Source organism: Anabrus simplex, chromosome 2, assembly GCF_040414725.1.
Source record: "Anabrus simplex isolate iqAnaSimp1 chromosome 2, ASM4041472v1, whole genome shotgun sequence".
NCBI lineage: Eukaryota > Metazoa > Arthropoda > Insecta > Orthoptera > Tettigoniidae > Anabrus > Anabrus simplex.
Window position 1 is genome coordinate 990,388,547 of NC_090266.1, and position 22,612 is coordinate 990,411,158.

The following is a 22,612-nucleotide window of genomic DNA, read 5'->3' on the forward strand; positions in this document are numbered from 1 at the left end:
GAGCAGAATACTGGTTTTAGCCTTTGACATAACTGCGTGATGGGCATCCTTACTAGAAACCATTGTCTCATACTATGAATGAAGAAAAGAAAGTCTGGAAATCCTTAAATTCGGCTTCCATATAAGACTGCATGTACCATCATAATGACCATTATAATGCATCGTAACACGAACTCTGGACTCTGGGTATAATTAAGGCAGTCCAATCGGTGTGTGCCACACAGTGGTTGTACGGCATGGACCCTCTCGATGTGACCTGCGACTATGTCATGGACCGACCTCTAAACTTTTAAGTTACTTTAAAGTCATTGTTGTTGATGACTGCAAGGAAAGTGATGCTACAATGGCATATGGCCTTAATCCTAAATCACTGAGGTTGAGGACCCCATGACCATCCAAGTTTCTAAGCTGAAGGCTAAACACAATTAAGTTACATCGGTTGATGACCGAAGTTTCCACTTTACTCATCCCAGCACATTTAATGCTCAATCAATAAAAGTAAAACAATACAACAACAACAACAACAACAAGAACAATACTCATAATACTTTGTGGCAGTAAAATCCATTACCTTCGGATATGTCCCCTTAAGCGTTACGTTAATATTTGAACTTTCCCAGAAAAATAAACTAAGATTTCCAGAAGGCGGTTTCATATATACATTACGATCTCAATTAAACAAATTCACAGTATCTAACAACCTACACGTTACTCCCGGATAAAAATTCAACTAGTTCGCGCACATTAATGATCTCCGTTTCAAAGAATGCAATCTCATTTTCAACACGTAACACGCAGCACAACTCCTGTTATCTTCGAACTGCCACCCTCGATTAGCTGGCAGCATTGGAAACGAGCGACCCTCCTTGCTGTCCGCTTTGATATGAAACACCTGTTCTATGTCATGCGTAACTGGTCTATAAGAATGAAATTTTCGACTTTGCAAATAGAATGAAAATACAGTATTCCTGACCAAACAGATATGCACATAGATTTTACTTTTAAAATGTCCTTCAGTAATTGTACACGTCGTAAATTAACACTTGCGTGGATTCTCTCACACTTTCCCATCCCAAACATTATATAAATATCTTCCTTGGGCTCACATAAATCCCGGCATCATTACAGGCTTCCAATCACCTGAATCACAGGGCTCACATAAATCCCGGCATCATTACAGGCTTCCAATCACCTGATTCGCAAATCCTATCTCAACTCATGCGACAAATCTAACCTCTTGCCTCAAACTCGACGTCTCTCACTGACAAAAAGAACTGGAATAATAATACTTAGAATCCACGATGCATAAATTACGCACAGTACTTTAATAATGAACAACTTTGCATAAAATGATCTCATATTTTTTTAGAAACTGGATTTTCACAAAAAAATGACTGACAAACTTTATTGTTATTTATTGTCAGTCATGCACAGTTTGAACGGACATAGAATAGCATTATACTTCATGACAGATATATCACCGATCTGCATTACTCAAAACGACAGCCTGCTTAGATCTGATTGAAAATGGGTAACCATGGATATCTTGCACCAATTCCATTTGTCGAACAGAAAATTTTTACGTCAAAATATCACATCACAAAAATATAGGCAATACATTCACGGAAATGACAATCTACTTTGGACGTGATATCACTTCGTAACCCTCACTAATAACTTTTTACAACATGTTACACGGCGCTCATAATACTTTTAAATTTTATCGAAGCAGAAAATAAAACAAATGAGGCGTCTAGTATCAAAACCGGCCAAGTCACTCAAGGCATATTTTTCAATATGGACGAAAAACCTGTAGAGACAAAGCAATGATGGTCAGAAAAGATTTTTTTTCACAGTTATATCCTTAATGGTTTAATATTTAAGTTCCGCTGTTTTGAGAAATCTAACTCATAATTAACCCATCTTTTTTTTAATTTAAATTTTGACTTGGCCGTTTTTGTTGCAGTTTTGTACAATTTCACAAGGTATGAAAGTAAATCTTTCAGTTCTCCACTCGGAACAATATCCACATTACAGCACACAATAATGACAAAATACGAGCACACCGGAAATAGGATTGCTTTGGCGCCAATGACGGCAAGAAGCCCGCGAATACGTAAATCTGTGTTGCAAATGAACAAAAAACAAAATATAATGACTTCAAAGAATATACATTACAAGGAACGATTTTGCCTACTGGTATTATCACATTGTTGCTTAATGTAACAACACAAGATTCCAGATAATAATGCTGCATCATAAAGATTGTCGGTTGTTCCTTGACTTGGCCGGTTTTGAATTCACTGGCTGCATGACTTGGCCGATTCTGTTGCACGACCGAGAATTCAGTGGTCTATAACATGAAGACATGGACGCTTTTAAAGCATATTATTGTTTCACCTGATAGTGCTATACTTCTACTTCGAATTGATAACCTTAACTCATTTTCGTAAATTTTGTGACTTGGCCGGTTTTGATTCTATACGCCTCAAATGACCTTTTGTCATATTTCTGACATTCATGAAAACATATGGGTTACCAACTGCGTCGTAAATCCCCATTACAAATACATATAGTTTGACATCATGAAACAAGATATAATAGGCAGTAAGATGGCATTTCACCTACCTTATCTGCACGTCAGCTTCCATTTTAGGCTCACCAGTGACCCTTGTGTCATTTTATTTAGCCATTTTTACATTTCTGGCTTCACATTGGTTTTTATTCATGTTTCCTGAAAAATAAAGGATAAAAAAGTGCCCTTCACTCGGTGTCTTCTTTGATCGCACTCGACTGATTGTATTTGTTACCCGCACACAAATTACTTTCTTTAGAACACAGTTATTTACCACTTCACAAACACTACTTTGGTGTCTTGACCGTCTTTTTATCAGATTACTTCTGCAATGAACTACTATCTCCACTTGGAGTCAAGACCCCGGCCACATCGGCGAAAATCTGTTTGTTGGACTTAGTCTACTTCTTGATGATCGATTTACTGAACAGTTCAATCCTCTCTCTCAAGCCTCAATGATACAATTGCAGGGATGTCAATATGGTGTCCACTCTTATTTTATAGATGCTATCACCTCTCTTCAGGCATTTTTCCTTTGCCGCCAAAAAAAATTGCGTAATTTTTCCGACTTAGTGGAACTGTATTAAAAAGAGTTTTTGCTGTAACCACGTACTTGCTAACTTGTTAGCGGCAGTGTTCACGGACATTTAAAATCTATTCTTACCAAATTAACTGGTTAAATGACCTCATTTGTTAGGCACTATTTTCTAACGACTTGGCGTGTGTAAATTAGACACGCGCATCTCTCAATGTCATATCCACAGAAATTGCTTAGCAGTCTCAAATCTGTCTTACTTAAGACAAATTGTCTTATAGATAAATACAGGACCCTCATTATACTACGTTCACTGCTAATTCTTTCATTTAAATATACTTATTCAACCTAAACTTTCTTCTGTATCCATCCACTTTTGACACGTGCAGATGACGTCACATCTCATAGCGTGGGAAGGAAGGTAGCCACCTCCTTGCCACGTGTCGCCCTGTGATATAAACATATATTCGAGCTCCTCATCACAATTGACATGGGGCCTCATGTGGTAACTTTAAGATTTAAAATCCTTAGGGCGCAAAGGTCATGGGTTCACTATGTAGTGTCGGACTTGTCCGTAGGAAATCCTGCATACATGTTCTGGGCCTACAAAATGTGTTTCTGCCCCTTTCCTGGGCAGTTTATCTGCCTTTTCATTTCCTTCTATATCTGCATGCCTTGGTACCCATATTATTTCGATAATGTTGTACTGTGAGAGCTTCAAGAGATGTGAATGGCATTACCAGACAATTCTGGATATTATCCGAACTGCTTCTAGTGCCTTAATGGCCGCTTGGCTGTCCGTAAAAATGAAAATGTTCTTATTCCTATAGTTCATTTTCAGATTTTCTTCAAGACATGTTGTGATAACTATCACTTCAGTTTGAAAGACTGTAGTGTGTTTGTCCGGGCTCACCTGAATTGATCTCTCAGGTCTTCCCCCGTTGATCCCTCCTCCTGTGCCATCCACAGTCTTTGAGCCATCAGTCCACCACACTATATCTTCTTTTTCAGTATTCCATTTGTTGATATCCCAGACTTCTTTTTTTTTTTTTTATTATCTGGGTCTCAGTCGGTTTTTCAAAGTTGTACTTTGGTATCATACGATCGAAAGGCATGTGTAGAACTTACTCTGCTATTACTCTGTTAATTTTACAGTGTCCTAGATTGGGTCTTTGTACATTCCAACACTCTGATTGTGCCAATCTATATGAACTCATTCTAGCCTGTCCTTTAATGTAATCGCATAGTGATGGGAGGTCTAGTAAAGTATTCAAGGCTTCTGTCAGCGTAGTTCTTATAGCCCCAGTTATGGCTATGCATGCCATTCTCTATAGGCTATCCAGTCTACTGCCGACTTTTTCCTGACTTATTTTCTGCCACCAGATGATTGCAGCATAGGCCATCAATGGTCTAATGATCATTGTGTATATCCCCACACCATGGCTTCCCGACGACCCTTTTACATGCATGCAGCAAGTTCTTGGTCCGGGTTGTGTTCCTTTCTATATGTGGATTCCAGGGTAGATTTTTATCTAAAACTACACCTAGGTGCAGTGCCTGTTCTTCCATATGTTGCCCAAAGAGCTTCAGTGATCTCTTTCCCTCTAATTTTCTCCTTCATGTAAAAGGGACCAGAGTTGTCTTGTTCGGTTTGACTGATAGGTTCTTCCCGACACCATTTCTCCACAAGGTTAAGTGATCTTTGCATGAGGTCCTGGATAACACTCATCACCTTACCTCGTACCACAATCACTAGGTCATCTGTGTATCCTTGTTTATAAATCCCTGTTCGTTGAGCATAGCTTTGATTTTATTCAGCATGGGGTTCCACAGCAGAAGTGAAGGTACTCCTCCCTGAGCACAGCCTCGGGTGGCCCTAACCGTCAGCGTTACTTCAAACAGGGTTGCTTTTATCTTCCTTCTGTCTAGCATGCATTTAATCCATTTGACGACGGTTTTACTCCCCTTGCTCTTTTCCAATGCTTTGATCATAGAGTCATAGGTTGTATTGCTGAAGGCTCCTTCTATATCTAGAAATGCCACCAGTGCAATTTCTTTATATTCTAGGCTTTCCTCTAGTTTACAAACCAACTGGTGGAGTGTTACTTCAGTGGATCTGCCAGGTCTATATGCAAACTGATTTTCATGTAACGTTGAGTTCAGTTCCACCGTTCTTCTGATATATTTATCCAGAATTTTCTCCATTGCTTTCAGCATGAAGGAGGTTAAACATAATGGTCTGTATGCTTTGGCTTGGGCATAATTTGCCCTTCCAGGCTTAGGTATGAATACTGCTTTAGCTTCAAACCATGATTTTGGCACATACCCTAAAGCGAGACTAGCTCTGAAAAGGTCCTTCAGGGAATTGAGGAGTATCTCCTGTCCTTCCTGTAGGAGTATCGGAAGTATCTCATCTGGCCCCGGAGCGTTTAAAGGATGAAATGTGTTGATTGCCCATTTTACATGGTTATCATTTATTATGGGCCAGCCCCGTGGTGTAGGGGTAGCGTGCCTGCCTCTTACCCGGAGGCCCCAGGTTCGATTCCCGGCCAGGTCAGGGATTTTCACCTGGACCTGAGGGCTGGTTTGAGGTCCACTCAGCCTACGTGATTAGAATTGAGGAGCTATTTGATGGTGAGATAGCGGCCCCGGTCTAGAAAGCCAAGAATAACGGCCGAGAGGATTCGTCGTGCTGACCACATGACACCTCGTGCTCTGCAGGCCTTCGGGCTGAGCAACGGTCGCTTGATAGGCCAAGGCCCTTCAAGGGCTGTAGTGCCATGGGGTTTGGTTTGGTTTTATCATTTATTATTCTGTCGGCATAGTTCCAGTCTGCTCTTTGAGTTCCGGTCTCTGTTCCAACCATTTCATCTTCTGTCATCTCCTCAGCCTCAGGAAAGTGACACGCCATTAGTATCTGCAGCATGTCCCTCCCTGCCTGAGTAAATGACCCATCTGGTTTCTCCAGTGTCCCCACTTGATTTATATGGGTTGCTTTCAGAACATTCTGGAGCCTTGCTCTTTCAGTGTGTGATTCCACTTTCTCACAGAACAGTCTCCAAGATTTTCCTTTTGCTTTCCATATCTCTAGGTTATAGTCGGTGAGTTTCCTATGATATACGTCCCACATACCATTTCTAGATGATGTTATATACAACATCCTAACCTCTTTTTTTCATTTTGGCTAGTTTGTTGTTCCACCACCTTACTTTTTTGGTCTCTCTCTTTTCTTTGAGGGGACAGTTGTCATGGAATGAGTCTAAAATGCCCTCTTCTAATAGTTCCACTGCCTCATCCAATTCTCTCTGTCCTCTAATGGTAGCTGGAATTTTTTGTACAGCCTTCCCGAAAACTTATCTGTATCTATCCCAGTTAGTTCTTTTTGGGTCTCTGTACCTCTCAATCCCACATAGTCTCGCATCTATTGCAAATTGGGTGTGCTGGTGGTCTGCCAATGATGGTTCCTCCAGCACCTTCCAGTCTTTAATAAAGTTGCGATATGCATAGTGCTTAGTGTAATGTCTATTACTTCCCTATGATTTTTATTTATAAATGTAGGCTTCTTTCCTAGGTTTAGTATGGTCAGCTCATTTCCAACATGTAAGTTACCATCCAATGTATTAATTTTATGTCAATAATTTTGATAAGGACAAAGTCCTAATTTTTTAGATTGTATTGAATAGGTGGGTGAACAATAAAAACATAATAGTGTTATTTAATACAAATACTTTCAGTACGGGCCCAAAAATGAATTCTATCACATGTAGTAAGTGGTATGTTCCAAGCTGTCAGCGGAGAGATGGCGTGGAATGACATTAGTAGACGAATAAGTTTGAGTGGCGTCTTTAAAAGTAGGAAAGATCACAATATGAAGATAAAGTTGGAATTCAAGAGGACAAACTGGGGCAAATATTCATTTTAGGAAGGGGAGTTAGGGATTGGAATAACTTACCTAGGGAGATGTTCAATAAATTTCCAATTTCTTTGAAATCCTTTAAGAAAAGGCTAGGAAAACAACAGATAGGGAATCTGCCACCTGGGCGACTATCCTAAATGCAGATCAGCATTGATTAATTGATTGATTAAAAACTACTTGTGTGTGGTCTATTGTTGTTTGGCTTGACGTAATTAGATTTTTCGAAGAGTTTGGCTGATCAAAGTTGCTGAACTGAAAGAAGTTTTCACGGGAAAATGTTGAAGTTTCTCTAGTAAAACTGAGTATAGAGATCTTTAACTCGCGTACTGTTAATTAATGTTTGAAGCTGGCCCTGCAATTTAACTTGCCTGCCTCTCACCTGTTGGGCCCGGGTTCGATTCTCGACCAGGTCAGGCATTTTTACCTGGATATGACGGCTGGTTCCAGATCCACTCATCCTACGTGATTACCTTTAGTTGAGGAAGTATCTAATGGTGAGATGGCGACCCCTGTTTAGAGAGCCAGGAATTACAGTCAAGAGGATTTGTCACACTGACCATGCATCACATCGTAATCTGCAGGCCTTCGGGATGAACAGTGGTTGATTGGTAGGCGAAGGCCCATTGGGGCTTTAGTTTGGTTTGGTTCGGTTTAGGAGTGTTTGTAAGACTATACATACACACATTATCATTATAGACTGTTATGCCTTTCAGCGTTCAGTCTGCAAGCCTCTGAGAATTTACTAAATGTCGCCACAATCCTCAGTTTGCAACTAGTGTTGTGGCCTCATTTAGTTCTATACCTCTTATCTTTAAATCGTTAGAAACTGAGTCTAACCATTGTCGTCTTGGTCTCCCTCTACTTCTCTTACCCTCCATAGCAGAGTCCATTATTCTCCTAGGTACCCTATCCTCCTCCATTCGCCTCACATGACTCCACCACCGAAGCCGGTTTATGCGTACAGCTTCATCCATCGAGTTCATTCCTAAATTAGCCTTTATCTCCTCATTCCGAGTACCCTCCTGCCATTGTTCCCACCTGTTTGTACCAGCAATCATTCTTGCTACTTTCGTGTCTGTTACATCTAACTTATGAATAAGATATCCTGAGTCCACCCAGCTTTCGCTCCCGTAAAGCAAAGTTGGTCTGAAAACAGACCGATGTAAAGATAGTTTCGTCTGGGAGCTGACTTCCTTCTCACAGAATACTGCTGATTGCAACTGCGAGCTCACTGCATTAGCTTTAATACACCTTGATTCAATCTCAACATATTATCATCCTGGGAGAACACACAACGTAAATAATTGAAATTATCGACCTGTTCTAGTTTTGTATCGCCAATCTGACATTCAATTCTGTTGAATTTCTTACCTACTGACATCAGTTTAGTCTTCGACAGGCTAATTTTCATCCCATACTCATTGCACCTATTTTCAAGTTCCAAGATATTAGACTGCAGGCTTTCGGCACGGTCTGCCATTAAGACCAAGTCGTCAGCATAGGCCAAACTGCTTACTACATTTCCACCTAACTGAATCCCTCCCTGCCATTTTATACCTTTCAGCAGTTGATCCATGTAAACTACGAACAGCAAAGGTGAAATGTTGCAGCCTTGCCTAACCTCTGTACGTACCCTGAATCAAGAAATTCTACCATCGATTCTCAGTGTCAAGATAAATGCGTTTGATTGATTTCAATAATGTACCATTAATTTCATAGTCCCCCAGTATGGCGAACATCTTTTCCCTCGGTACACTGTCATGCTTTCACTGGATCTACGAAACATAAACACAACTGCCTATTCCTCTCGTAGCATTTTTCAATTGCCTGGCGCATACTGAAAATCTGATCCTGACAGCCTTTTTGTGGTCCGAAACCACACTGGTTTTCATCCAACTTTCTCTCAATGACTGATCGCACCCTCCCTTCCAAGATGCCAGTGAATACTTTGCCTGGTATACTAATCAATGAGATACCTTGATAGTTGTTGCAATCCTTCCTGTTCTCTTGCTTATAGATAGGTGCAATTACTGCTTTTGTCCAATCTGAAGGTACCTTACCAACACTCCACGCTAATTTTACTACTCTATGAAGCCATTTCATCCCTGCCTTCCCATTATACTTCACCATTTCAGGTCTAATTTCATCTATTCCTGCTGCCTTATGACAATGGAGTTTATTTATCATCCTTTCCACTTCCTCAAGCGTAATTTCACCAACATCATTTTCCTCCTCCCCATGAGTTTGGCTGTTTGCAACACCACCAGGATGATTTCCTTTTACATTGAGAAGATGTTCAAAATATTCCCTCCACCTCTCCAGTGAATCCCTGGGATCTATTATGAGTTCACCTGAATTACTCAAAACATTGTTCATTTCTTTTTCCCTCCCTTCCTGTCCAGAAAGGTTTCCCTGCTGCTTGACCTAGCCTTTCCAGGTTATTACCAAAATCTTCCCGTGACTTCTTTTTGGATTCAACAACTATTTGTTTCGCTCTGTTTCTTTCATCTACATACAAATCCCAGTCTGCCTCAGCCCTTGTTGGAGCCATTTCTGATAAGCCTTCTTTTTACGTTTACAGGCTGCTCTCACTTCATCATTCCACCTAGATGTTCGCCTTTTCCCATCTTTACGCACAGTTGTTCCTAGGCATTCCCTTGCTGTTTCTACTACAGCATCCCTGTATGCCACCCATTCACTTTCTATATCCTGAACCTGCTTACTGTCTACTGTTCGAAACTTCTCACTAATCCTATCCATGTACTTCTGTCTAATTTCCTCGTCCTGGAGATAATTATACATATTTTATTTTTGTGACGTTTAGCCAAATTGCTGGTTTCCATTCGTTCACAGATTTTCCATTTTCCTGTACTGTACTTTTTTCTGTGGTCCCTGCAAAATCCCTCCAGATCAAGGTTCCATTGTATAACTAAACTCGCTTAAATTCTTCGTGTACTAATAATACGCATGTGAATATATTCAGATGCCTGCTTGTCTGTAACGGGCATAGTTGCACTATTTTGTAGAAAGTAGATTTTCATGCAGAGCACTTTGGAGCTTAAAGGAGCAAAATCCTGATATCCTGTAACTAGAGAAGAACCCATTTCAGTATTATGAAACGATTAAAACAACCGTCATTGACTTTAGCTCATGCATCGACCAATGCTCCCTCCTCTCAGACACGATGCTCAGCACAAGGAAGCTTACAAACTACTGGATCCCTCTACTTTCCAATGTTGTCACAGCTCCACCCTTTTTGAGTGACATGAGAGAATGAAATATGTGCAGATCGGTTTGTTAGTTGCTCCATTATAGACACACTGCTTCATACAGTAAAGGTAAGGAATGGTTTCCAATTTAGAGGATGCAAAGAATGCATCACATTCACACTTAAGTGTGGACTGAGATGATTTGTAAACCTTTGTGATTACCCTCAAATGGATGGAAGAAACTACTTTCTGAGAGAGAGAGAGAGAGGTTGACTTAGCTTCATAATAAACAAGTTGTCGGTCCAGGTCCATAGAGTCTCTCTTCTAAAATGAAAACTGATCTCAGCTTATCCACTTTTTATTAAACAGAAAAGAAAGCTGATGCTATGATAAACTATAAAAAAACCTACAACCTGTTTTCCAGTCATTGACCGGGTCAGGGATGGAATGAATGAAGCAGATATAGGCTATTAGTACGATGGGGTCGCCACTCCCAAAGTGATTTATTAATGAATGATAGATGCTATGAAATGAGAATGGAGAGTGTTGCTGGAATGAAAGATGACAGGGAAAACTGGAGTACCTGGAGAAAAACCTGTCCTGCCTCTGCCTTGTCCAGCACAAATCTCACATGGAGTGACCGGGATTTGAACCACGGTATCCAGCGGTGAGAGGCCGACGCGTTACCGTCTCAGCCACGGAGGCTCATGATAAACTATAATAGAATTTAAAATCATAAGTAATCATTTGGTGGCAGTGTGTAATGTGTAATGGTTCTTATTTTATTTTCAGATTTTATATTTCCGAAAAATACTCCCCTAGAAGATATGCGGGTATGTGACACAAATGAGATTAAGATGTTTTGCAAGGACTGTGTAGAAAGAGCTGAAGTAATGTTTATTCTGGCTTCAGTGTCGTGCCTTCTTGTCATCCTCAGTCTGGTAAGTTCTCATTAAAGGTAGATTAAGTTAGTTTCATAATTTCAGGCTGTTCTTGTATGATCACTTGTAGACCTAATGCTCAGCTCAGAGGATGGTATAGGTACTGAAATATGTATGTGACCTCTTAAGAGTTGGTTTAATGTTGCTTTTATGAACCAGTGTCATCCAACCATGATCTAGATCAGTGGTTCCCAACCTTTGCCAGCTGACACCCCCCTTTACAGATACGGGTGGTCACCCCCCCCCCCCCCCCCCGTCACTTCTATATCCTCTCCGATAAACTGACGTGAAGGATATGGACCTAACCTAATGACACTACATAATGAATTATTCTATTATTCAATTATTTATGAAAAAATAATATGAAGTACGCGCTTTATATCTATGACATACTAACTTCATTTTAGCACAATACAAAGAACACATGGATGTGCAGAAAAGATGTGTGGTAGAACATCAGGAAAGGTGAAAGACAAAGAAACACACTGGTGGAATGATAGGGTAAAGATTAAAGTGAAGGAAAACAAAATGGCATGGAAAGCATGGAAAACATCTAAGACTGAAGAAAGTAGAAGAAAATATGTGGAGGCAAAGAATTTGGCCAAGAAAGTAGTGGAGGAAGAAAAGAGGAAAAGCTGGGCCTTATTCACACAGAAATTGAGAGATGATACGCAGGGCAGCAAGAAATTACTGTATGGTATCTTAAGAAACAAAAAGAGAGATCAGGTAAACACCAGATTTGTGAAGGATGAAGGTGGCATAATTTTAAGAAAGCCAGAAGAAATAAGAAATAGATGGAGAGAGTATTTTCAGAAGCTGCTGAACATAAGAACGGATGACAGTCATTCAATGGACGACCAGGAAAGGCAATTAGTTGATGAAGAAATGGATAAAGAAATTACAATGAATGAAATTGAAATGGCAGTAAGAAAGATGAAGAATGGAAAAACTGCTGGAATAGATGAAATTTCAGTGGAGATGGTAAAGGCAGCTGGAGCTGTAGGCCTACAGTGGACATATCGGGTTCTCAGGAATGTCTGGGAGAACAAGGAGGTCCCTGAAGATTGGCAGAAAGGAATAATCATCCCAATTTTCAAGAAAGGTGATAAGAAAGTTTTGAAGAACTACAGGGGAATTACTCTAATATCCCATGTTGCTAAGATAATGGAAAGGATACTGGAAAGTAGAATCAGATACAGGAAAATCAGTTTGGTTTCAGAAGTGGAAGGTCAACAATAGAGCCCATTTTCATTATGAGAAAACTAATGGAAAAGCATTGGGAGTACGGGAATGATATGGTGATGACATTCATTGACATTGAAAAGGCATATGACAGTGTCCCCAGGATGAAAGTTTGGGACAGTCTGGTGCAAAAAGGAATTGGACAGGGATTAATAAAAATGATCATGGCATTATATAAGGAATGTTGTAGTTGTGTGCAAACACAAGTTGGCAGGTCAAGTTGGTTCAAAATAACTAGTGGGCCAAGACAGGGAAGTGTTCTATCACCAATCCTGTTTACAATAGTAATGGATGACATCATGAGAACAGCAAAAGCAGCATATGGAGGAAGAGAAATGAACATGATGTTATTTGCAGATGATAGTGATTTGGGGAGAAGACGACAGGAAGGTTCAAGAACAGTTGAATGTGGTGAATGGGAAGATCGAAGAATGTGGATTGAAAATAAGTGTAGAAAAGAGTAAAACTCTTGTTATGACCAGAGGGGAGAAAGAAGGGAAAGGTCAGATTAGACTTGCAGACAAGCCCCTGGAAGTAGTGGAAACGTTTAAATATCTGGGGAGTGAATTAACCCATTTATGCCCAGTGGGTCGTTTGCGACCCACCCGAAAGAAAAAATTCCGCTGAGCGTATTTTTTGTTGTTTCACGTTGATAGCACATTCAGTGTGTGTAGTAAGATTGCCCGCACTGCCGTGGCTTGGTTGGAGCAGCTTTCCCACCACAACGCAGGTGCTGCGCGGCAGCTAGTTGAGTCATGGTGGAACCTGCATCGCGCTCTCGCCGTTGTTGGTAAGTAGAGTGGTTAAAAGTTTTAAAATGTAGTGTTCAGTGTGTTGATGTTGTTCAGAGATATCTGACGCATCTTTAGAGGCCTTTACTATTTCAATATGTCAATTCGTTCTTACAATACACCACGAATAACATAGTGTGGGTCGCAAATGACCCGCTGGGCACAAACCACAGAACAATAGTACTTCAGCGCATTTTTGCATTTAGATGGTTACAACACAAGGGATTAGCGGAAAATGTTCTAAATTAGTGTTTTTGAAACAATATCAACTATTTGGAGCACATTTAAGTCGTCCATTCATTAACTAATTAGCAAATTACAGTTTTTAAATATTTATTTCGTCTTTTTCAGGCGAAAAAATTTAACTACTGCTGAAATTCTGTCAGAGCTTGAGGTATTGACTGGCAGCGATATTCGTGGAACATTAGTGGATATGTTTATCACTCCACCGGATGATAAGCCTATTCGGGCGACGAAGATGATTGCTACAATCCAGACAAAATGAGTGGGTCACAACTAGGCACTGAAGCACAAGACTAATTATCAAGGTGCAAAAGCTAACGAAAAATGCTGTAATGATGTTGACTTAGGGGAAAGCGTTCTTTTGAAATTCTGCGATGTTTTTTTATCTAAGTTTTACCCCAGTGTGTGCTTCTCTTTTTACTGCGATTAATTTTTTACTTTATCAAAGTTGTTGTCGGAGTTAAAAAAGAGGAATGCGATACACTGGCACGGTACGGGCTAACCGGATGGAGGGCTGCCCATTGCCAGACAAGAAGACGATGAATAAAAAAGAAAGGGGATAGTTTGAAAATGCATTTGACAAAGAAGACCAAATAGTTGCTGTGACATGGAAAGACAACAACGTTGTGAACATCCTGTCAAACGAGCATGGCGTAGAACATGTTGAAGAAGCTGGACGGTACTAATTCGCACAGAAAAAAACTTGTGTAGATACCTCAGGCACATTTTGTTTCTAAGTACAACAAGAACATGCGAGGAGTAGAACAAACGGACAATGTATCTACTTTCCGCATCAGCATAAGAGGCAAAATATGGTATATGCCAATTCTGCTCTGGCTTCTAGACATTGTGATGAGCAATGCTTGGATTTTGTCGAAATCTCACGGCATGAAGCTTGATGCCTTGGCGTTCCGATGATTCATTGTGATCAGCTTGTTAGAGAAGTATGGAACTCCTCGTCGCAATGTTAACATGAGTGGACCAGTGACTGAAGCCATGCAGGAAAGCCATGGTAGTCATCTTCTGGTGGACAATCAGCCCCGGCGACGTTGTCGTGTCTGCAAAAGTAAAACTGTCCGAGCATGCCAAAGATGTGCTGTTGCCTTACTCCATTATTGTTTTGGAGAATTCCACAAGAAGTAAAGTGTACTGTGTAAATGAGAACGTGTTTTTAGCTTCGTAGCTTAAAATTTTAACTGATTCAGTTTTTTTATTTTTTTTATGCAAGACAAAATGTTTTATAATAATGATCCCAAAGCCTGTTGTGCCATTTCGGTACTGAGTATTCAAAGGCATGTGTAAGACTGACTAGGAAACTCGACTGATAGTCTATTTTATATTATTAATGTTAATGTTATATTTTGATACTCTTTACATTTGTAGGAGAGATTCCTTCTTATGGCATTTAGTGAAGAGCGACTCCTTATTAGCATTTTCTATGTGCTTTATAATACTTGACTCTGTAGTAGATATGTCATTTTCATTTTTCACTAATAATGAGTCATAAAATACACCAGTTGTTCTTCTTTTATCATTAAAAATATACCATGATGAACCCAAACATGAAAATAGCCAAAGCCCATGTTGGAGATATGCCCCTGGGGTCCATGCCCAGTGGGTCGTTTACGACCCATGCTATAATTTTTAAACAACAACAACAACAGATATTTCTAAAACAATTTTCGGGGCATTTTTGGACATAAATAAACTGATTCCAGTAGTCAAAACCATAAAATTCGAAAAGAAAAAAAAAAATTCTTGGGCATTAATGGATTAATGGAGAATGCTCGACTGGATGCTGAGATTTAGTAAAAGGATTCAAGCTGGAAGTTGTTTCTATCATAGTGTAAGAAACATGTTATGGGACAAAGATGTGCCAACGGAAGCAAAGGATATTATGTACAAGATGTATTACGTACCCATAACAACTTACGGAGCAGAAACTTGGACAATGACAAAGAAGGATGAGAGTCGAATACAGGCAGCCGAAATGAAGTTCTTGAGGAGTATGATACAGAAGAGTAGAAGAGACAAAATAAGGAATGAGAAAATCCGGGAAGATATTGGAGTGGAAAAAATGAATGATAGAATAGAGAAGAGCCGTCTAAGATGGTTTGGGCAGATATAGCGAATGAGCGATGAAAGAATGCCCAAAAAGGTGATGGAAATGCAAATCCAAGGAAGGAGAAGCCGTGGATGACCACGATTGAGATGGAAGGATACCATCCAACGTAGCATTATAGAAAGAAACCTGGACTGGGACACAGTGTTGGAGGAAGAGTGATGGAAAGACCGAAGAAAGTGGAGAGGAACCATATTTGCCCCTACCCGGCTACAGCTGGATAAAGGGAAATGACGATGATGATGATGATGATGACAAAGAACACATTTTTACAATAAATCGTTAAATTAGTCAACAAATGTCAGTGAGAAGGTTGACACTATTTTCTCGTGGTAAGATTTGGTATGTTTTTTTTTTTTTTTTTCATTCATTCATTTATTCATTCATTATTTATTTACCATAAACCTTTACAGTATCTATGGAAGGCCAGGGGAAAAGGTCAGGGGGGTTTGATATTTGATATCTGTTTGATATTTAATAGAGCACAGCGGAGATCACTTGCAACATCAAGCCAACAGCGCCGCTTTGTTTTTATGACACTCAGCATTGAAAATCCTGACTCGCCTAAATATGTCGTTGAAAATGGGACAATGGCACGCAATGCTACTTTGGCTATTTCAGGATACACTGCAAGACAGTTTACCCAAAAGTTGCCCAGTCCTAATATTTTGTAATCATCTTTTAGCTTTGAAACACACTTCAAATCTAAGGCTTCTTCTTGAAGTTGTGCTGGCAGTGCTTCAATGTCAATGACAAACAGATTTCTTGTTAACCCTTTCGTGACTAAATTAGTTTTGTTAATAATTTTAGTGAAATTTGCTGCTAAACATCAATAAATGTAACCTATAATGGACCAGGACGTTGTCTATATTTTGTCCATGAGTCATTTCTGAAAAGAAAAAAATTAGTGGGAAGTATATGTCCCAGTGGTCTCCTCTGTGCTATAATGCTGCGATTACATTAGCATTTAAAATTGATAATTATGGTATGGAAATGCTCAGAAATAAACAATAATAACGCAGACATATATTTACATGTATTCTTAAACATAAAACCAATACATTTCCAAAAAAAAAAGAGCAACAACTTTACACACTGATCGTAATCAATTTTCAACCACCTCTGTAATGTTTATAGTGCTGCATACTGATAGTCAGAATGTTTTGGTTTAGTAAGTAGTTTACTGCTCATGAAATTGATCAAAACAAGGGACTGCACAAAGTGGTACTCGACAAGCCAAACAGATAATCTAGGAGCATTTCTCCTCATTTTCGTACTACATTGCCTGCATCTACACCAGCCTTTGCCCTGTGCTGGCATATGAATACCTACTTGTGACAGACGAATGTCATCAGGTACTCCAATAACACCTCGCCTTGGTATCTTGAATGCCACTATACCTCTCCGCTTTCTTGAATGTAGCTGTCAATTAGCTTTAGAGCTAATCCTTTCCTAAATGTCAGCTGATCAGTGACTCCTAGTTTGTTGAGTCTCCTCTCCATAACTAGCTGTGGACTCGTTAAGGATTCCTCAAGTATCATCAATTTGAATTCAAACAGATTAGACATCTATGCTGCTGCACCGTCATCTTGTTCCTCCTCAGCATCGTCATCACCATCAGGAAGAGAATACCAAGTCTCCAGTGACTGTAGATCTGACAACCCTTTCCGAGCCATCTGAAAAAGTTTACACATTCGTCATACAAAAGTTTTGATAAAGGATAATATATTGGCATAATAATAAATGATCCACATAGTTTGATACTTGAGGTGACTAAGTGTATATGCTTGAGAAAAAAATGTGATCTTTTATAGAAATTAAAACTTATATATGCTTGTAATAAAAATCGGGTAATACATCCTCATGGCATATGAACAGACTAATGGTAATATATTTCCCACTAACTGAATGGGCTATAATTCTATAGATATTCATTATTTATGACCTAATATAATGGAAGCACATTTAAAGATAAACTAACAATACATAAAAATTGAATAAAACATACCTGCACTCGTATTTCAGAAGTAAGGATGAAAAATCTTCCATTTTGCACACTTTCAGCTCTGTTTACATCAATTCACAGCCTTCTTGGTCAGATATCCATGTTTGATAGACACACGAGTCAAAGAACTTCATTGCTATATTTTTTTTCGTGTTTCCTGGACTCTTCGCTAGATGGCAACACATACTGTTCGTGGGAATTATACATCCCAGTGGGTTTAATCTTGCAAAAGTATTAGTGGGAAGTAGATATCCCACAGAGCATGAAAGAGTTTTAACATCCAGGACCATTCATCTGACGAGATATCAGGAAAGTAGAAATTGAATTCTTATGCCAGAGAATCCAAATGTGACTGAAAATGCACCTTAAGTTTATTACGATCACGTTCATTTTCTGGCAAAATTTCATTAAGGCGGTGAAAGGATGAGAAGTTGTTCAACTGAAGCCGGCGTTTCCATAACTGTACTTTTTCCAAGAAAGCTCTGATGGCATCATAAGCAAGCATAATATTGGAGATTTTGCCTTGGAGCTTTAAGTTCAAACTGTTCAAATCTTCAAAGATATGCCAATGAGACGATAAAATTGGCATCAGTAAACACTTCATACAGATTGTTCTTACCTACACGAAGAAGAAAAATTTCAACTTCAGACTTAAATTCAAACAGCCGAGCCAACATGTTCCCTTTTGATAGCCAGCGAACCTCTGTGTGGTAAAGGAGAGGTTTGTGATCGGCTTGAAGGTCAACACAAAGGGCTTCAGACAACCTTGTCTGTAAAGAACTTTTCTTCACAGAGTTCACAATTCTTATAGCGAATTTTAGAGCATTATTAAAATCTTGGGGCAAGGTTTTGGCTGCCAAAACCTGCCTGTGAATTATACAGTGGGTTCCCATGATGTTTGGATTTTTATCTTTGGCCAATTTGAGAAATCCAGAACATGACCCAGTCATAGCAGGTGCACCATCCGTACATACACACACCCGCTACATTTTCCCAGGAATGTCCATGTTCTTGGAAAAAACTCTCGATGGCCAAAAACACATCACAAGCTTTCAAAGTTGTTTTCAAACATTGGGAGAATAACATTTCTTTTCTTAAAATTCCACTGTCGATAAATTGACAATATACAATCAGTTGACAACAATGGGCCACATCGGTTGTTTCATTACACTGAATTGAAAACACTGGAGATGCTTTCACCTTCTCCAAAATTTGCATTTTAATGTCTTCTGACAGTTCTTGAAGTCCGCACTTCACTGTGTTATCAGAAAGAGAAATTTTGGACAATTTCTGCCGACTCCCTTCACAAAACTGAGTGACAGCATTGTTTAACTCTTTCACCGAGCAAGTGACCGCGTGGTTTGGATCACGTAGCTATGAGCTTGCACTCGGGAGATAGTAGGTTCGAACCGCACTGCCGGCGGCTCTGAAGATGGTTTTCGGTTGTTTCCCATTTTCACACAAGGCAAATGCTGGGGCTATACGTTAATTAAGGCCATGGCCACTTCCTTCCCACTCCTAGCCCTTTTCTGTCCCATCATTGCTATAAGACCTATTTGTGTCGATGCGACGTAAAGCCAATTTAAAAATATTAACTCTTTAACTGCGGAATTCTCTGGCTTACAATATCCCTTGGCTGCATAATTAAATTTGATTTTTTTTTCTTTTATAAGCAGTTTTTCACATTGCATAATATGTGAGAGAGAAGTTACAAAAGTCATTCCTTGCACTGGCAAACCCTTCTGTAGTCCCAGATGGTATAATATTCCTATGATATTTTAAAGAAAGAAACAAAAATCTTTAGAAACATTAATTTTACACAATTACAAGTTCAAATAGTTTGAAATACTGTCAAGATATGTCAGAATGCAATTAGAAGTGACGTTCTGTGGGAATGTGACACCTGCAGCAAATGGAAGTATGAGCTTGAAATAATGCAACTTCCACAGGCAAGGCATCTGGTGTGCTGTGCTTAAATGCAACTGCAGCAGTGAAAGAGTTATATGTAAATTATGACCTTTCAGTAACCAGTGAATACAATATTCCAACTGGTAGAGTGCTTCAGCACTGCTTAATTTACCACTATACTGCTGATCATCATTGCATAGAACAGACTATAAAATGTCGCTTCTCTTTTTAGAGTTTGGGTGCATAGAATCTTGACAATGGTGTTTACGGTTTGGGTAGACTTTCTATAGATATTATTTAAAAGTTTGTTCGAGCTGCTAATAATGGTGATATCTAAAAAGTTTAAAGAGTTACTGGTTTCAACTTTGGAAGTAAACTTAATCCATGGGTCAACTGTATTTAATTTTTCAAGGGTGATATCGCCGTTGGTGATGTTGTGATCTATTAAAGCAAACGTATCGTCGACATAGCGCGTCCAGGACACAATTTCTTTGATTTTGTTATGAATCTCGGTATTTTACAAATGGTCCAAATAAATTTCTGCCATTATCCCTGAAGCTGGGCACGTTAGGAAGACTATCTTGCTTCTCCATGTATGTACTTAGTCAAATATTCTGCCTGCCTCATCGCGCCAACAAGAAGAGGTGATGATGTCCACCAAGAAGGACGAAACATTTCCCGACATTTGTTAATTGCTAATTAAGCAAAAATATTTTAGTATTGTAAAGGTGGAACCTTTGACTGTACCTTTTGTAAAAAATATATGAACGACAATATGGTCTTAACAATGAAATTTATTTTATGCAATAGCATTGATAACTACGGTACTTTCTCCATAGAACATTTCTCATTATTGCTGTATTAAAATATGGATATTTTATGTACATAGTGGTGATTATTTTTCAGGTACATTACCTGATATGCCTTTCTGCCAACTATGCCCATATTCGAGATCATGAGAAATTTCAAGAATTGCAGGAGCTTCAATATTTACAAGATCCGGAGATGTCTGTGACTGGCTCAAAAGATCGCTTCTAGGATAAAGCCAAAGAAATCTTCATGGAAGAAGTGTGGGAGTCCTCGTCATCTTAAAGATCATATTTCTTGTTGTGGTCCTTTATTGCATTTTGTAGACTGTGTTGTAGCAGTTTTGAATAAACTGTGTTTGTATGTATACATGTTGATAATCTTATATTTTTGCAGGAATTAATGTGGAGTATTTGTTATTATCCTTCGTTAATGGTGGCAGTTATATTCTCTGTATAATTTTTATATTTTTATAATTGAGTATTTCAGAATGTATTGAAGGTGTATTGTTATAATATAATGTAATATACTTTCGCCTTAATACTATGCTCACTCAGTGAAACACACATGAATTTACAATGAAATTCATTTAGTGCTGGTCATGATTTAGAAATCTAAATTTGCCTCTATTGCAGCAATTATGCTGTGTTGCACTGGTTAGTGTAACTGTACGCTTTCTTGCAGTAGTGTGCAGTATACAAGACTACTTGTGTTTTGTTTTGGCATAATAAATTTTCTTTCTGACTAATGTAATTCATAATGCTGATCATAGAAGGCTACCATCAGCAGTTGGTTGTTGCATATTTAAAATATAGCAACACTGTAATGTGAATGTAAAAATTGTCCTCGCCCATTTTTTATGTCTGATGCTCCTTTTAATTACAATAATGGGATTTCTTCTTTGTGATGTGTCAGTACTGGTTGAAAATAAATTCTCCTTTATATTTTTCTCCCTTCCTCGTTCTTCCTTTCCTTCTCATTTTCACATCTTTCATTTTTAGCATTGCACAAGTATGCTTTTGTTTTAAGACACCTATGACCATGAAGATTGGTGGATGCACGTTACAAAATTCATGCTGAAATCTGCTGTGGTAACATTCTGCCATGTTTTGTAGTTTGCACCTTAATTGCAGTGTTTCAGCTCATAACTTGGGCAGCAAGATTGACAATTTTCTGTAATTTTCCAGAAAGTAATTGGAAAATTGGTACTTCTGCTGGTGAATGGGAATTTGTTTGGAACCCTTGACTTAATGTTTTATTTGGTTTCATTTTGTTAAACCAACTCTGCTCTAAATGAAATTTACATCCATTGAATTTAGCACTGGGAAAACTATTTCTAGTAGCATTGTATGCTGGAACAGGCATATCGTCGCTGCCGGGACAAAACCTCCTATGTGAAATATTTTAGCTTAGAACTTTGGCAAGGCATTCTCGCTCTTCATAATGTATGTGCTGCGGGTCAGTATACCTCCAAAAATATTATCACATAGGAGGTTTTGTCCCGGCAACGACGATATCCTTCCTTTTCTTTTCTGATGTCTGTCTGGTGGTTTTTAGATCACAGCTATCGTGCTTCTCTCTTCTCCCCCTCTCTTCAGCACTTCATCCTTAGTTATTCCATCTTCCCAAGTTACTCCTTTTATTCTTCTCCATATCCACATCTCGAATGCTTCTGTTCTTCCTTCCTTCCGTCCATGTTTCTGCATTACAATTGGTTCTTCAAATTCTCATCCCTAAGCGCCAACCAGTTTGGAGGAAAGTACATCTTTGCATTTAGTGAAAAGGCGCCCTATTCCATTGTAGACTACCGTGTCTTGTCTTCTGTTCTGTTGATTATTTTAAAGTTTTTGATTATAAAATCTCGTGATGAAATATCTGCAAACACAAAAGAATACACTATCACAAAATGTATTCACTGCAGTACACTACTGACTTATGCACTTATTTAAAGGAGTAAACACGCCACATAGTGAAGTCAACGCTAATCTACCGTATATAGTGAGGAGTGGCACCTTGACAGGCATAAGACATAGCCTACCGTGGTTTTGTATTGCAAGGTTTCCATGTCAGGCTTGTTGATTTCTTAAAGAGTATAAGTTAACAGAAGTAGTGGTTGGGGGGGGGGGGGGGGGTGAATATGTGCTGTAGTGGTAAAATGCAATGAAATGTACGGCGGCAGTACCATCTGTTATTCAAAAATGTTTAAGGATCATATGAATGGTTCAAATATTTCTCATTCAAATAATTCTTGTTTATAACCAATATAATGATGGTTCTTCATGTACTATATTGGTTCCTTCATTTGTTCTACAAGTTCT

At 39.0% G+C, this 22,612-nt stretch overlaps 1 protein-coding gene across 2 annotated transcripts in view; it reads left to right on the top strand.

Moving 5' to 3' along the window:
- Positions 1-22,358, top strand: part of M6 (neuronal membrane glycoprotein M6) — a 77,603-nt gene extending 55,245 nt beyond the window's left edge. For both annotated transcript variants that reach the window (XM_067139619.2, XM_067139618.2), the window contains exons 5-6: positions 11,028-11,176; positions 20,394-22,358. In XM_067139619.2, the coding sequence (XP_066995720.1) occupies positions 11,028-11,176; positions 20,394-20,525 (281 nt within the window). In that variant the 3' untranslated portion in view covers positions 20,526-22,358. The remainder of the gene's footprint in view (positions 1-11,027; positions 11,177-20,393) is intronic.
- Positions 22,359-22,612: the final 254 nt, after the last annotated feature.